Source organism: Rhinatrema bivittatum, chromosome 11 (genome assembly GCF_901001135.1).
Source record: "Rhinatrema bivittatum chromosome 11, aRhiBiv1.1, whole genome shotgun sequence".
Lineage (NCBI taxonomy): Eukaryota > Metazoa > Chordata > Amphibia > Gymnophiona > Rhinatrematidae > Rhinatrema > Rhinatrema bivittatum.
In genome coordinates, this window is record NC_042625.1 from 52556977 (window position 1) to 52570475 (window position 13499).

At 47.7% G+C, this 13499-nt stretch overlaps 2 protein-coding genes across 10 annotated transcripts in view; one reads left to right on the forward strand and one right to left on the reverse strand.

The window, feature by feature from the left end:
* Window positions 1-8696, reverse strand: part of RAB36 (RAB36, member RAS oncogene family) — a 48884-nt gene extending 40188 nt beyond the window's left edge. For 2 of the 9 annotated variants that reach the window (XM_029620139.1, XM_029620131.1), the window contains exons 1-2: window positions 8477-8612; window positions 4443-4550 (exon numbers count right to left, since the gene is read on the reverse strand). In XM_029620139.1, coding sequence (XP_029475999.1) covers window positions 4443-4499 — 57 coding nt within the window. In that variant the 5' untranslated portion in view covers window positions 4500-4550; window positions 8477-8612. Of the gene's footprint in view, window positions 1-4442; window positions 4551-7880; window positions 7945-8070; window positions 8172-8476 lie in introns of those variants that run through there. The other 7 variants (XM_029620133.1, XM_029620132.1, XM_029620138.1 and 4 more) reach the window with 7 other exon arrangements.
* Window positions 8697-8803: 107 nt separating this feature from the next.
* RSPH14 (radial spoke head 14 homolog) overlaps window positions 8804-13499 on the forward strand; it is a 124609-nt gene continuing 119913 nt past the window's right edge. Inside the window, exons 1-3 of the mRNA XM_029620130.1 lie at window positions 8804-9178; window positions 9297-9399; window positions 10177-10295. Of these exons, the coding sequence (XP_029475990.1) occupies window positions 8980-9178; window positions 9297-9399; window positions 10177-10295 (421 nt within the window). The 5' untranslated portion in view covers window positions 8804-8979. The remainder of the gene's footprint in view (window positions 9179-9296; window positions 9400-10176; window positions 10296-13499) is intronic.

A 13499-nucleotide genomic window follows, 5' to 3' on the forward strand; every position in this document is an offset into this window, starting at 1 on the left:
TTCTTAGCCTTCGCCGTTCAAAAGCCAGGCTGCTAGACAGAAGCGATCCGCCTGGTCGAAAAATACAGGACCCTGCCGTAGCAGACGAGGAAGATGGGCGAGACAAAGAGGACCATCCGTCGCCAAATTTACCAGATCCGCGTACCACAGTCTGCAGGGCCATTCGGGAGCTACTAGAATGACTGGTCCCCGTGAAGTTCTATTCTTCGTAGGACCTTTCCCACTAGAGGCCAAGGAGGAAACACGTATAGAAGGACGTCGTGGGGCCAGGGAAGGACCAAAGCATTCACTCCCTCCGAACAGTGCTCCCTCCAGTAGCTGAAGAACCTGGGAGCTTTGGCATTGGACAAGGTTGCCATCAGGTCCAGGCGAGGCGGACCCCACCTGTTGACGATCAGGTCCATCACTCTGTCTGATAAATCCCACTCGCCGGGATCGAGACATTGACAGCTGAGGAAATCGGCTTGCACATTCTCCTTGCCTGCTATGTGGGAGGCCGCCAGGTGATCCAGATGCCGCTCTGCCCAGGTGAGGAGCTTGCCGGCTTCCAGAGCCACCAGACGACTCCGAGTACCCCCCTGACGATTGATATAGGCCACCGTGGTGGAATTGTCCGAGAGCATGCGCACTGCTTTGCGGCGGAGTAGCGGAAGAAAAACCTTGAGAGCCAGGTGCACCGCACAAGCTTCCAGTCAATTGATATGCCAACGAGATTGGACTGGGGACCAGTGTCCCTGCATCATCTGGGACTGAAAGACCGCTCCCCACCTAGACAGGCTGGCATCCATCATGACTATGACCCACTTCGGAGTCAGCAAGGGCATCCCTTCAAGAGATGCGCCAGCGACAGCCACCATTGTATATCTGCGATGGTAGAGTCGGAGAGAGGTAGAGACGCCTGGAACTGCTCGGACACTGGCTTCCAGCGGGATAATAATGCTTTCTGTAATGGTCACATATGCGCAAAAGCCCAGGGAACCAGGTCGATACTGGAGGCCATGATTCCCAGAACCTGTAGGTAATCCCACGCCGTGGAAATCGGGAGAGAAAGGAAGCTGCGTACCTGATCCATGAGCTTGAGCGCCCCGAGCGTCCGGGAGAAATACTCTGCCGACTCGGGTATCGAAGCAAGCTCCCAGAAATTCCAGGACCTGGGAGGGCTGAAGGTTGCTCTTGGGGAAGTTGACTATCCACCCGAGTGAAGTGAGAAGAGCAAGTACCCGGTCAACTGCTAGATTGCAGAAAGTCAGCAACTTGGCCCGCACGAGCCAATCTCCAGGTAAGGATGGACTAAGATTCCTTCTCTGCACAGAGTTGCCACCACTACCACCATGACCTTGGTAAAAGTGCAGGGAGCGGTAGCGAGACTGAAAGGTAGAGCCCGGAACTAGAAGTGTTGGCCCAGGATGCTGAAGCAGAGATATTTCTGATGCTTGCGTCAAATCAGTATATGGAGATAGGCCTCCATCAAGTCGAGGGAGGCCAGATATTCGCCAGGATGAAACCGCCGCTATTACCGCCCTCAGGGTCTCCATACGTAAAATGAGACACCCTGAGGGCTCGGTTGACCCTCTTGAATCCAGAATGGGACCGAAGAAATTGTCCTTCTTGGGCACGACGAAGTAGATGGAATACTGGCGGCACCTTGCTCCTCCACTGGTACCGGGACTATCGCTCCAAGCTCCTGGAGTCTGGCAAGGGTCTGGCAGACCGTGGCCCACTTGAGGCGTCCGCAAGGAGATACTAGATAGAGATCCAATAGGTCCCATGCAAATTCTAATGCATAGCCGCGTTCTATCACCTCGAGTACCCACTGATCCGACGTAATTTGGCCCATTCCTCGCAAAAACAGAGAGAGACAAACCACTTAAGTTTGGTACGGAGGAATGGACCGGCCGGATCTCATTGGGTAGCGGACTTGGCGGCCGGATGTTGCTGATTACCATCTCGGAAGGTACGACGGCCCCGAAAGGAATGAGACCAGGTCTGTGACCTGGAGGTGGTTCCTCTTGGGAAAGAACCTCATGCCCCGTTGTTGTACCGGCGTTGTCCCCGGAAGCGGGTACATGTCGGGAAAAAAGACTTAAGACTGTTTAGGGCGGTCCTCCGGCAGCTTATGGACCTTGTTCTCACCCAAGGATTTAATAAGCTGTTTCTAGGTCCTCTCCAAAGAGCAACTTACCCTTGAAAAGGAGTGTGCCCAGCTGAGCCTTGGAAGAAGAGTCCGCGGACCAATTGCGCAGCCAGAGGAGGCGTCTGGCTGACACCGCGGAAACCATTGCCTGGCCTGTATGCGGAGCAAGTCATAGAGGGCATCCATGCCGTATGCAATGCGCCTTCTAAATGCTCCGCCTGCTCTGCCTCTGCAGACGGGAAGTCCTGGGTGCTGAGTAATTGCTGTACTCACCTAAGTCTTGCCCGCTGCATGAGACTGCTGCAGATCGTCGCCCTGACTCCTAAGGCTAAGACCTCAAAGATCCGCTTAAGAAAGAATTCAAGCTTGCGGTCTTGAACATCCTTCAGAGCTGTGGCGCCCACCACCAGGATCGTGGTATGTTTGGTAACCGCAGATACGGAAGAATCCACTTTGGGAATCTTCAGCATGTCCAGGCAATCTTCAGGGAGTGGACAGAGCTTGTCCATAGCTCTACCGACTCGGAGACCCGTCTCTGGAGCTTCCCATTCCCTTAAAAGAAGTAACTTATGCATGGGATGGAAGGGAAACGTGTGCGGAAGTGCCCTAAGTCCCGCCAGGACTAGGTCCGCATTTGCCGGCATCACGGCTGTCACCGTATCCTCTGGGGGGGGCATCGATTCCCAATTCCTGAAGAATGAAGGGAATGAGTGGCTCTAGCTCCTCCCGCTGAAACAGACGGGATCATCTCCCTCAATGGGAGGGGCAGGTGAAGAAAAATCCTCGTCCGGGTCCTGGGGGGGATCAGCGGGAGGCTGCGGTGGATCCGGAGGGAGGGGTGCCCCCGGGACCACCCGCACCCGGATAGAGCCTTGCGCCTCCGGTACCACGGAGGGTAGCGGAGCGGATACCCAAGGGATCTTCGGGGGGGGGGTCCTCATCTTCCTGCAGGCTGGCCAAATATGATTTGTGCATTAGGAGCACAAATTCTGATGAAAAACGGGCCTGAGAAGATTTCCCGAGGGGGAGCGGGGGGTTCCGGGACATCACCCTGAGAGCGCACCGGGCTCAAATCGGGGGGTAATACCTGCAAATCCAGCTCCTCTGCCTCTTGCAGTCCTGAATCGGCATAGGTGCTGATTCCCAAAATGGCCGCCGTTCCCATGGTTTGCCAGGTCGGGAACGGCCTGGCCATGCGTTGGGGAGCGCATCCCCAGGCTAAAGTCTTCGGCGCTGCCAAGGAGGGGCCCTCTCCACCCAGTAAGCAGCCGGAACACAGACTATCGCGGGAGAGCCGGGAAGCAAGCTCTCCACAAGCTAAGCACACGTTGGAACGCAGCATTAGAGCAGAAGGAGCTGCCGCGAGTCAGAAGAAAACAGCTGAGCAAGAAATCCCCAGGGCAGAAGTGCAGGCGATCGAACCCTGCACTCTCCCGATGCTGAGCCACAAACTCAAATTAAGCTCCTGCCTCTCTGGGACCTTCAATCGTCAGTCAGAAAATATATATTTTTTTAAGCAGGGGAATGAAACATCCCTGACAGAGTACCCGAGGAATTAAATATCTCGGGGCAAGGCAGGAGACTAAGGGGGCGTGACTGGCACCACCAGTATCGCCCCACACTAAAGATGTCACCGGGAAAGGAGCCTAGGCTGAACAAGTCAAGGGGCAAGCCCCCCTAGGCCCCCCAAGAGCGAGGGAGACAAAACTGTCTCCCTAACACAGAGGAATAAAAAATCTCAATAAAACTTTTTTTTTTCTTTTTTTACTGAAAATTAACAGAAGACAATACTTGCTTGAGCTTGCCCCACAAGAAAGAAGAAAACAGAAAAAATCCCCACAGGGAAAGGGCAAGCTAACAGGGAACCGCAGGGTGAGCTGCCTGGCATCTGCTGGAGACAGACAAATACTGAAGGGCTGCAGGGTAGGCTCTGTCCTGATATAGGATACCCTTTCAGTTTTGGTCTGTCTCCATCTGCTGGACAGGAGGCTCAACCCATGGTCTGGACTGATCCGGGTACGTACAGGGAAAGAAACATTTTTTGTTGTTATTGTTTTACTTTTTTAATCTTCCCCGTTTGGCCAGGGTCCAATTTTATGTATCTAGTGGGGTTGGGTGGCAGGGCACTAACCTCTCATGTTGTACAGTTTTCAATATATAAATGTTATAATAAAGAAGAAGGGACCAGCAGCTCACTAGTCAGTTGTTATGTTTGATCTTAGCCAAAAAGAGGGTAAGAAGCAACCAGAAATTCTGACATTTCATGAAAGATATTCCCAGTGCCTCTTGCCTGGTAGAGGGCATTTACCTTAGGGAAGTCAGCGATGACGCGATTCTTGCTGACTGGTGGCACCAGCTGCAACATTCTGTAACTCCTCACCCTCTGAGCAGAGGACCAGCAAGTTCACTTTGTCTGCTAGTCATATATAAAAACACAATGAAGAGATATTAAATGTCATCACTGAGTGCACCTCTTTAGCTGTTAGCTGGGTCTTCAGACCTTATGTTAAAAATGTTTTAATTTTACAAGGTAAATATGGGCTTCATTTTATTTTGTGCTCCTTTTAAAGTTGTTCAGTGTAGAAAAGCCAAGCTGGAGGCTCTGAGGAACCACAGAGTGAGATTCTCTTAAATACAGGAGAGAGGAAAGGGGAAGAAAGATGGATGCTTGAGACACAGACCATGAGAGAGGGAGATGAAGATAGACTGAGAGAAAGGTTTTAAAGTTTATTTCCCATTCTATGTCTGTGGAAAACATTGATATTGAATAAAGCAGAGAAATAAGATAAACACGGTTTAATGGGGGGAAGAGCCAACATTAATTTAGCAAAGGAAAATTACATTTCACTAATCCATTAGAATTTTTTGAAGGTGTAAATAAGCGAGTGGATAAGGGTGAGACTTCCGAAACAATGTAAAAACCATTGAAATGATACAAAGTCCCATTATGTAACTACTTAATAGAGAGGTGACTGGTGGGATGTACTAAGACCACTGTAACTTACTGACAATCTGGAAAATGAGTGAGGTGATCAGATTTACAGATGACACAGAATTATTTAAAGTTGTCAAGATACAGGCAGATGGCAAGGACTTGCAGGAGAACATTGCCAGACTGGAGAACAGGGCTTTTAAATGACAGATGAAATTTTAATGTGGAAAAGAACAAAGTAATGCACATAGGGAAAACTAATCCTAACTATATGTTCATAACGTTGGGTACCATACTAGGAGTTACCATTCAGAGAAAAGAATTTAGAGTAACTGTGGATAATAAAAATCTGTATGTGTGAACTGGATCCAAGGTAACAGACACAAAAAGGAGATGAATTAGAACAAGTTGGAAACTTCTGAGCAGCAGCACCACTCATTCAGGCTTGCTGTCCACTCGCGCATCTTTTGACAAAAAGGAAGAAACCGTACACAATTGTATTGCCCCTGGAGTCACCCGAAGGAATGGTTCCCAGCAATACAAGGTCTGCAGCTTGGATATTCGATGCGCAGAACAAATCACCACAAGAAACACCGTTTTCAAGGTCAGTAACTGCAAGGAAAGGCTAAACAGCGGTTGAAATGTAGGGCCCGCCAAGAAATCCAAAACCAGATTAAGACTCCACAAGGGTACTGGCAACCACAAGGGAGGACGAAGATGTTTCACTCCTTTTAAGAAGTGGGCCACATATGGATGAGCCGATAAGGATCCACTACTCACCTGACCACTGAAACAGGCAAGAACCGCTACTTGCACCTTTAAGGAATTAAGGGCCAGGCCTTTATTCAATCCAAAATATCAACAAACAGAGGACACTGTACTTTCTCTTATGTACACTGATGTCCGGTATTACTGATTAGGCTACCCCATATGTTTGTTATAGCCTTGTTAGTACTAATACCGTTTTTACATTTTTAATTTAACTTTTGTTATTTCATAATTAAATGCAATTCTTTTTGTTGCCCATTAGTGATTTCCCTCAGCCAAAGCGTTTTCAAATTGTGCTGATCTTGGTAAAATTAGCTCTCTCTTACACGGTCACCATTTGTCGCCTTCCTTAGAGTTATTTTATACTTAGTTTATATTTAAGAAGAGGTTATTTTCTTTTGTAAAGACCATTTGTTATAGCAAGATTGGAGCCGTCAGCTTGGTGCTTAACAGTAGAACTAGGCGAGTGAGAGATTACCTGTGATTCTGACCTGACAGGATTGCATGGGGCTGAGGACGGCGCCTGAAGAAAGGATTGCAATCCTTGAAAAAATTCTACCCCAGAAGGATCCATGCCAAAACCAGAAGGCACCTGTGCTGCGCCCACTGAGCTACTTTTCCCCGCTGACAAACCAGTTAAGGGAGTTCCAAGGTCAGGCACCTCTCCTGACATGTAAAGACCCAGGCCATCATCAGGCTGGGAAGAACCAGGCTTAGTAAAATCAGAGGAAGATAATTCTCCCTGAGCCTCTAAGCAGCGCTGGCATAAGTTAGAGGGCACACCAGGCTGAGATGCCCAAATAAGACAGGCAGCATAGAGGGAAAGGCGCTTAGGTTTCTTAGCCACAGGTGCCATCAGTCTGTCAGTTCGCTTAACAGGTGACTGAAGGTGTGTGTCTAGCTAATTCGTGCGGTAAAATGTACATGCATCCAAAATGTAGGCGCCCCAAGGCTAGGCACACTTTTGCAAACCTAAGCGCACAATGTGCCCCAAATTGCGCGCACAGGCAAGCCCTCGCCTATGCACACAATTTGGGGCATATTGTGCACAGACACAGCCAAAATGTTACAGAGATAGCAAAAGAAAGGCAGAGCAGACAGAAACACATTTATAGATACTTATAGAGAAAGCAACACAGAGACAGTGGGGTTTATAAAGTAAAAGTTACTAGTGAGAACAAAAAATTGCGAGGTCAATATTCAAAGCTGGCCATTTAAGTAATTTAGCCTTATATAACTTAACCGACTAAGTTATGATGTATATTCAGCGGCACTGCAAAGCCGCTGAATATACGCTTATATGTGTGTACTTCGCTAAGCTTAGAACTTCTCTAATAAATTTAGACATACACTTATATGCCTCACTACGAATATTGGTAGTTAGGTGTATAAGTCCCCTGATCTGGCCTATGCATGCCCACTTTTTTTGTGCGTACATTTTAGCTGTATAAGAGACTTGTTCAGCTAAGCAGCGGCCGTTGAACATGGGCACATATTCAGTGGTCATAGCCGCATAAGTCCCTCTTAACCAGCTAAATAGCATTGAACACGTTTTGAATAATGACCTCAGTATATTTAAGGAGTATATAATCATACTACCCCTGTACCTTTTACTGGCTGGGTTTGCTGTATAATCAAAGCAAAACTACAGGGGCAGTTTTGCTTTTATTAATGCCCCCTTAAATGTAGCTGCAAAAATTGTCACCTGTTTATTTCTTCAGGTACTTTATTAGGCAAAAATACATGCATAGTTTTGAATTTTCAAAATTATACAGGTAGATGCCTCTCATGGTCTAACTCCACTAAGGTATTCCTAATGAAAAGTCACGCACTATTGACCTGTACACAAGCAAACAGGCCATTTCCACAGGTCAAACCTCATCCACTTTCCTCCCACATCACGGGACTTACTGTGACCCACTGTCTCCCACAGTAACCGCGGACCCGCACCACACCCTTCCCAGAGCCACGGACCTGCCGTGACCAGATCTTTTCTCATGGCAACTGCTGACTGGCACCACATCCCTTCCAGAGCCAGGGACCTACCACAATCCGATGAGTTCCCATGGTAATTGGTGCCCGGCACTACACATCACCAGAGCTAGGGACCAACCGTGACCTGCTCTGTTCCCATGGCAACCAATGACTGGCATTCCACCCCTCCCAGACCTGCTCTGTTCCCATGGCAACTGCTGACTGGCACTGCACCGCACCCCTCCCCGGGACAGGGACCTACCACAATCCGCTGCGATCCCATGGTAACCGTGGTCCAGCTCTACACATCCCCAGAGCGAGAGATTTACTGTGACCGGCTCTGTTCCCACAACAAGTGCTGAGCAGCACTGCAGCCTTCCCAGAGCCAGGGACCTACCATGACATGCTCTGTTCCCATGGCAACCGCTGACCGCGGTACCGCACCTCTCGCGGGGCCAGGGACCTACCATGACATGCTCTTTTCTCATGGCAACCGCTGACCAGCACCACCTCCCTGCCAGAGCCAGGGACCTACCATGACCGATTCTGTTCCCATGGCAACTGCTGACCGGCACAGCTTCCCTCCCAAGCCCAGGACCTACTGTTACCCACTGTGTCCCACCGCAATCGCTGACGGGCACCGCACCCCTCCCTGAGCTAAAGCTTACCTTGTCTCGCTCTGTACCGATGGCAACTGCTGACCTGCACCGCACCCCTCCCAAAACCAGGGACCTACCGTGACCCGCTCTGTTCCCATAGCAACCGCTGACCGGTCCGCTACCTTTCCAGGGCCCAGGACCTACCGCGACCCGTTGCGTTCCCATGGCAACCGGCGTCGGCGTCTGGAAGGGCGTCCTGAGAGGCGGAGTCAAAAGACGTAGGGGGGCGTGCCAAAATTCAGGAACGTGCAAAAAAGTTCAGTTAGCCCCGTGTAGTGTTCGCTGTTTCTAAATCTCCATCGGGTTAAAAACGTGGCAAAATCGCTAAATTATCTACACTAAGCAGGTCCCTTTTACTATTGCCTAGGAACAACGCACACTGCGCCATGCGTACTCCCTACGAACACTGCGTAGGCAGAGCAGCGCTGGGCGTGTTTCCACGATCGATCGTACGTAATGTTCGCTGTTGCCTGGAAACCGTAGCACGCTGAGGCCCGCGAGGCGAAACGGCTATGGCTCACACTCGCATCTCGCCCTACTGGCCTCCTAACATAGACCCCACCAAAGCCCCCATCGCCTTCGGGGAGCGCGCCCTGCCCAAGCTGAAGGAGGAGCTGCAGAACCCCGAGCTGCTGACCCGGCAGAGGGCGCTCAGGGCTCTGACTGACCTGATGCATGACCCGGAGTTCGCCTACGAGGCCATCGCGCTCGGTGAGTCCTGGGCAAGGCCGAACCGTCTCGTCCTCGCAGCTGGTTCATATGAGGGGGAAAGTGGACGGAGGGAGCCGGCATGACAGAAGTGTTTCTGATAAAGCCTTTCTCACTGCAGGTTTCTTGGATAACCTAAAAGTGTTGCTTTTCGACAAAGACAACACGGTTCGACAAAGCACAACGGAAGTATTTTCTATACTGGCGACGCATAACGTGGGAAGGTGAGTAATAGCCATCTCTATGCAGTGTGCCAAGAGAGTCGAAGTATCTGCGCCATTATCTGGCAAGTGGCTACAGAAAATACATTTTCTAAGCCTTACCTGCAGCACTAGGTACAAGTAATCCCACCCAATTTCTGCTACATTTCTTTGCAAGCATTCAAATACCAGCGATGGAAAATCTACACACCCTTTCCATGCTTTCCACCTGTTTGCCTTTTGAGCATGTACCCTATTATTATCCAGCCCCAGGACAGAAAAGATGAGATTTTTCACTCTCAGCTAGAACTATAGTCCTGAACAATGCTGAGATTTAGAACTGAATGTCAGGAGAGGGGGGTGGTGGAAGGACAACGCAGCAATGGAGTTTGAAATGGAATATCAGGGGAGGATGACTGCAGAGCTAGGGGTTTATAACAGTGTCCAGAGAGGTGAGTGTGTTGCACTAGGATTTATAACAGTGTAGGGGGGAGGTGACTGTGTGGTGCTGAAGTTTGTAACTGAGTGTCAGGGAAATTACTTTTCAATTCTGTATATAAATGTGCTCTCTTATAATTGTAAGAAAAAAAATGGGGGGAACCTATGTTAACTTTAAGTGTAACACTTCTGCATAGAGGTAACCTATATGGAATGGCAGTTACTACCACCTGTAACAGAAGGCATGGAGATATCTGCCCCAGAGCAGCAGTTACTACCCTAAACAACTTGCTGAGCAAACTGAATGGACCCTTTGGTCTTTATCTGCCATCATTTACTATATTACTATGTGTTTGATTTCAGGAATGGGTTTTTGCGCAGCGAAGTTATTATTCCTCTGTCCCAGCTTCTGGATGATCCTGTTGATTTCTGTCGAAGGAATGTACATAAGACATTTGAGCTACTCTCTGAGCTCCCAGATGGTAAACACATAGCAATTATTATTTTCAACATGTTCATCCTACTCTTGTAATATTTTTTACTAGCTTGGCTAGTATGTTTGATTGTGCATGTTATACATGTTTCCATTCCCTGCTTGCATGTGAATCTTGGAGAGTTCAGGCTGTTTGTGAGGATGCACCAAAGCGCAGAGAGCCTGCTGCTGCCATAACCTGGAACGAAAGATTGACATTGCTTGGACTTACTTCACTTTGGCATTCTCCAATATTTTTTGGATATTTTAACAGGTCATGTCTCCACTGAGATTCTTGTAGCACAATAAAGTGAACAGTAATGGAGACATCAGTAAAGATATAATCTAATGGATAGTGGGATGAAGCGGTCATTCATGAGAGATGATTTTATGATGGCTTGGACAGCATACAGCAAACGATGAAAGGAAATTCCATTCCATCTTCTTTGGTGCTACATTTATATATATATATATATGTGTGTGGCACCCTGTTTTTAATTTTTTTTGACCCAGCAGATTTTTTCTTGTTTCTTTTGACTTTCTAGCTAAATTAAAACCAATATGTCTAGTTCTGTGAGCCTTCATTCAACACTGCCTAGAGTCTATCTTTGTAGAGAAAATCCTTCAACACAGCTACCTCTACTACTTCTAAACACTTCTATAGTGCTACTTGACATATGCAGCACTGTACAAAAAAAAAATATGACAGTCCCTGCTCTGTAGAGCTTACAGTCTAATCAAGATAAACATATAGGGCAGAAGAGACTTGGGGAATTTCATTTATTAAGAAAATGGTTAAAAATTAAACTGTAAGCGAGACAATCGGGGATTAAGATTTAAAAGCAGCTTCAAAAAGGTGGGGTTTTAAATGGGATTTAAGTAAGGCAAGAGAGGGAGAATGATGCACCAGCTCAGGAAGTCTATTCCAAGCATATGGTGCAGCTAGGTGGAAAGCATGGAGTTGGGAATTGGCAGTAGAGGGGAAGGGTATAGCCAGGAGTGACTTGTTTGATGAGAGAAGAGCACAAGAAAGGGTGTAGAGATAGAGGAAAGGTAGTGAGGAGCTGCAGAGTGAAGTAGGTGAGTAAGAAGAGCTTGAACTTTCTGCAGGAATGCAAGACTACAATACTGATGGTTAAATGGATTGTTATTAAAAATAATTGTGTAATGGACTGACATTGTGCATTGCCATGCAAGAGGGCCTGGGTTTGATTTCTGGGTCAAGTCTTTCATTCCGTGGGCTGGCTAAGAGGAAAGAGGCTTGGCCATTGCTCAATGAAACCACCTAGATGCCAGACTAGGGGTCCACAGGGAGCTGCAGTTTCTGGGCACTGGACTGAGTTGAAAGGGGATAGTTGTGAATAGAGGCTCATATAGACACAGTTTGGGTTAAGTTGGAAGCCCAAAAGAGCAGGAGGAAACAGCCAAGCTAAAAAAAAAAAAAAAAGACTGAGGAATCATGTTTGTGCAGTTTGTGTGACTGCACTGTGCTGAAAGAGGAGCCGAGAGGGAGACAGGCTGGAGGGTGACATCATCCATGAGCTCTAATATACAACTGTCGTACATGTTCTGCTTTCATTATACATCTTTCACAAGTTTAATAACATTTGTTATATCGTCTAACATTATAAAGCTTCTGAGTGGTTTACAAAAATACATTTGAGACATAGCATACAACATAAAACCCTGCAGCTGACAATAGCAATAACTCAGTACATTGATCCTAAAACAAAAATAAACAATTCCCTCCTGCTATCATTCAACTTCATTCAGGTCCCATTCCAGTACAACCTTGTTGTCAACATTAGCTCCCGTTCCAACATAACTTTAATATCAAACTGTAGCTCAAATCAATCATCGTATGCCTGTTAAAAAAAGGTAGGTTTTCAGCATCTGCTAATCAAAACAAAATAGAAATGAGTTTACACTTCCAGTTAATTAACATTCATAACCACCTCCATTAGACATCCAAGATTAGGAAGCTGTTTAATCAAGTTTTTTAAACTTCTCATAGTTTAATTCTAATCGAATATAAGAAAGGGGCCTGTTATGCAAAGGACATACCACGAGTCCCTTCCAATCATCTCTGTAGGAGAAGGAAGCCTCAACAATTCTTGTTGAGATGATAGTAGAGCATGTAAAGCAGGTCTTCCCAAACTTTTACCCAATGTGACCCCATTGTAGCATTTGCAAATTCGCATGACCCCAGAGATGTGATTCCCCTCCAACAATCACTCTTCCTGCACTCCAGCTGATACCCTGTCTTAAGCTCAAACACTTCCAGAGGACCTTCTCTCTTAACCTAATCCCCTCCAGCAAACCTTCTCTATCAGCCTAACCCCTCTCTCTCACCCCCTCCAGCCCCTTTTCACGTCCCCCAGCTGATCCTCTACTAATAATCCCTTTTTATAATCCCCAATTAATCCTCTTCATCCTCTCCTCACGCTATCCCCCCAATCACCTCTCCCAGCCTCCTCCCTACCTCCCACCCCTGTACCTCCTCTTACATCCCCCAGTTGATCTTCTGTCATTCTCCCTTCTCTCACCCTCCATAGCCAATCCCTATCTACCTTATTTAACCCTCAAGCCCCTCCTGCCTTACATCCCTCCCTTCAAATAGCCTCTTCCAAACATCCTTGGCCAGGGTCAGCAGCAACATTTTCCTTTGGGCCCAGGATCAAAGGTAGATGACAACTGGTGGGAAGAGAGGGCAGGCTGATGACAGTGACAACATTTTTCTCTTGGGCAGGTTCAATAATGGGTGAGAAGAGGAGCAGTGGCAGTCTTTATTGACCCATGCATACTTATCCCTCCTTTTCCCTCATGGCTGGACCCAAGCCCAATAGTGGTCTGCAAATGGCAGCAGCATTACTAATAAAAGTCAGAGCAAGCTGATGGGCCCTGCAATAGCGTCGATCCCTCTTCATGCAGGGCTCCTGTTACCACAGAAACTCATACAATGGCAGTGCCACTGCAGGGTCTATGAGTGTGTGCTAGCTCACAGGTCCCATGCCAAGCTCCATGATTAATGCTTCTGGCACTTGAAGAGTACTGCCATTTGAGGCACTTGTGACCCCATTTGGGGTCCCGACCCATAGTTTGGGAAGCCCTAATGTAAGTGATACTGGATTAATAATATAGCCAAATAAAGTCCCACACAGGAGGCTTGTGAATAAAATGAGAAGCTTTTAAGTGAATGACAGTGTTGTTGCGT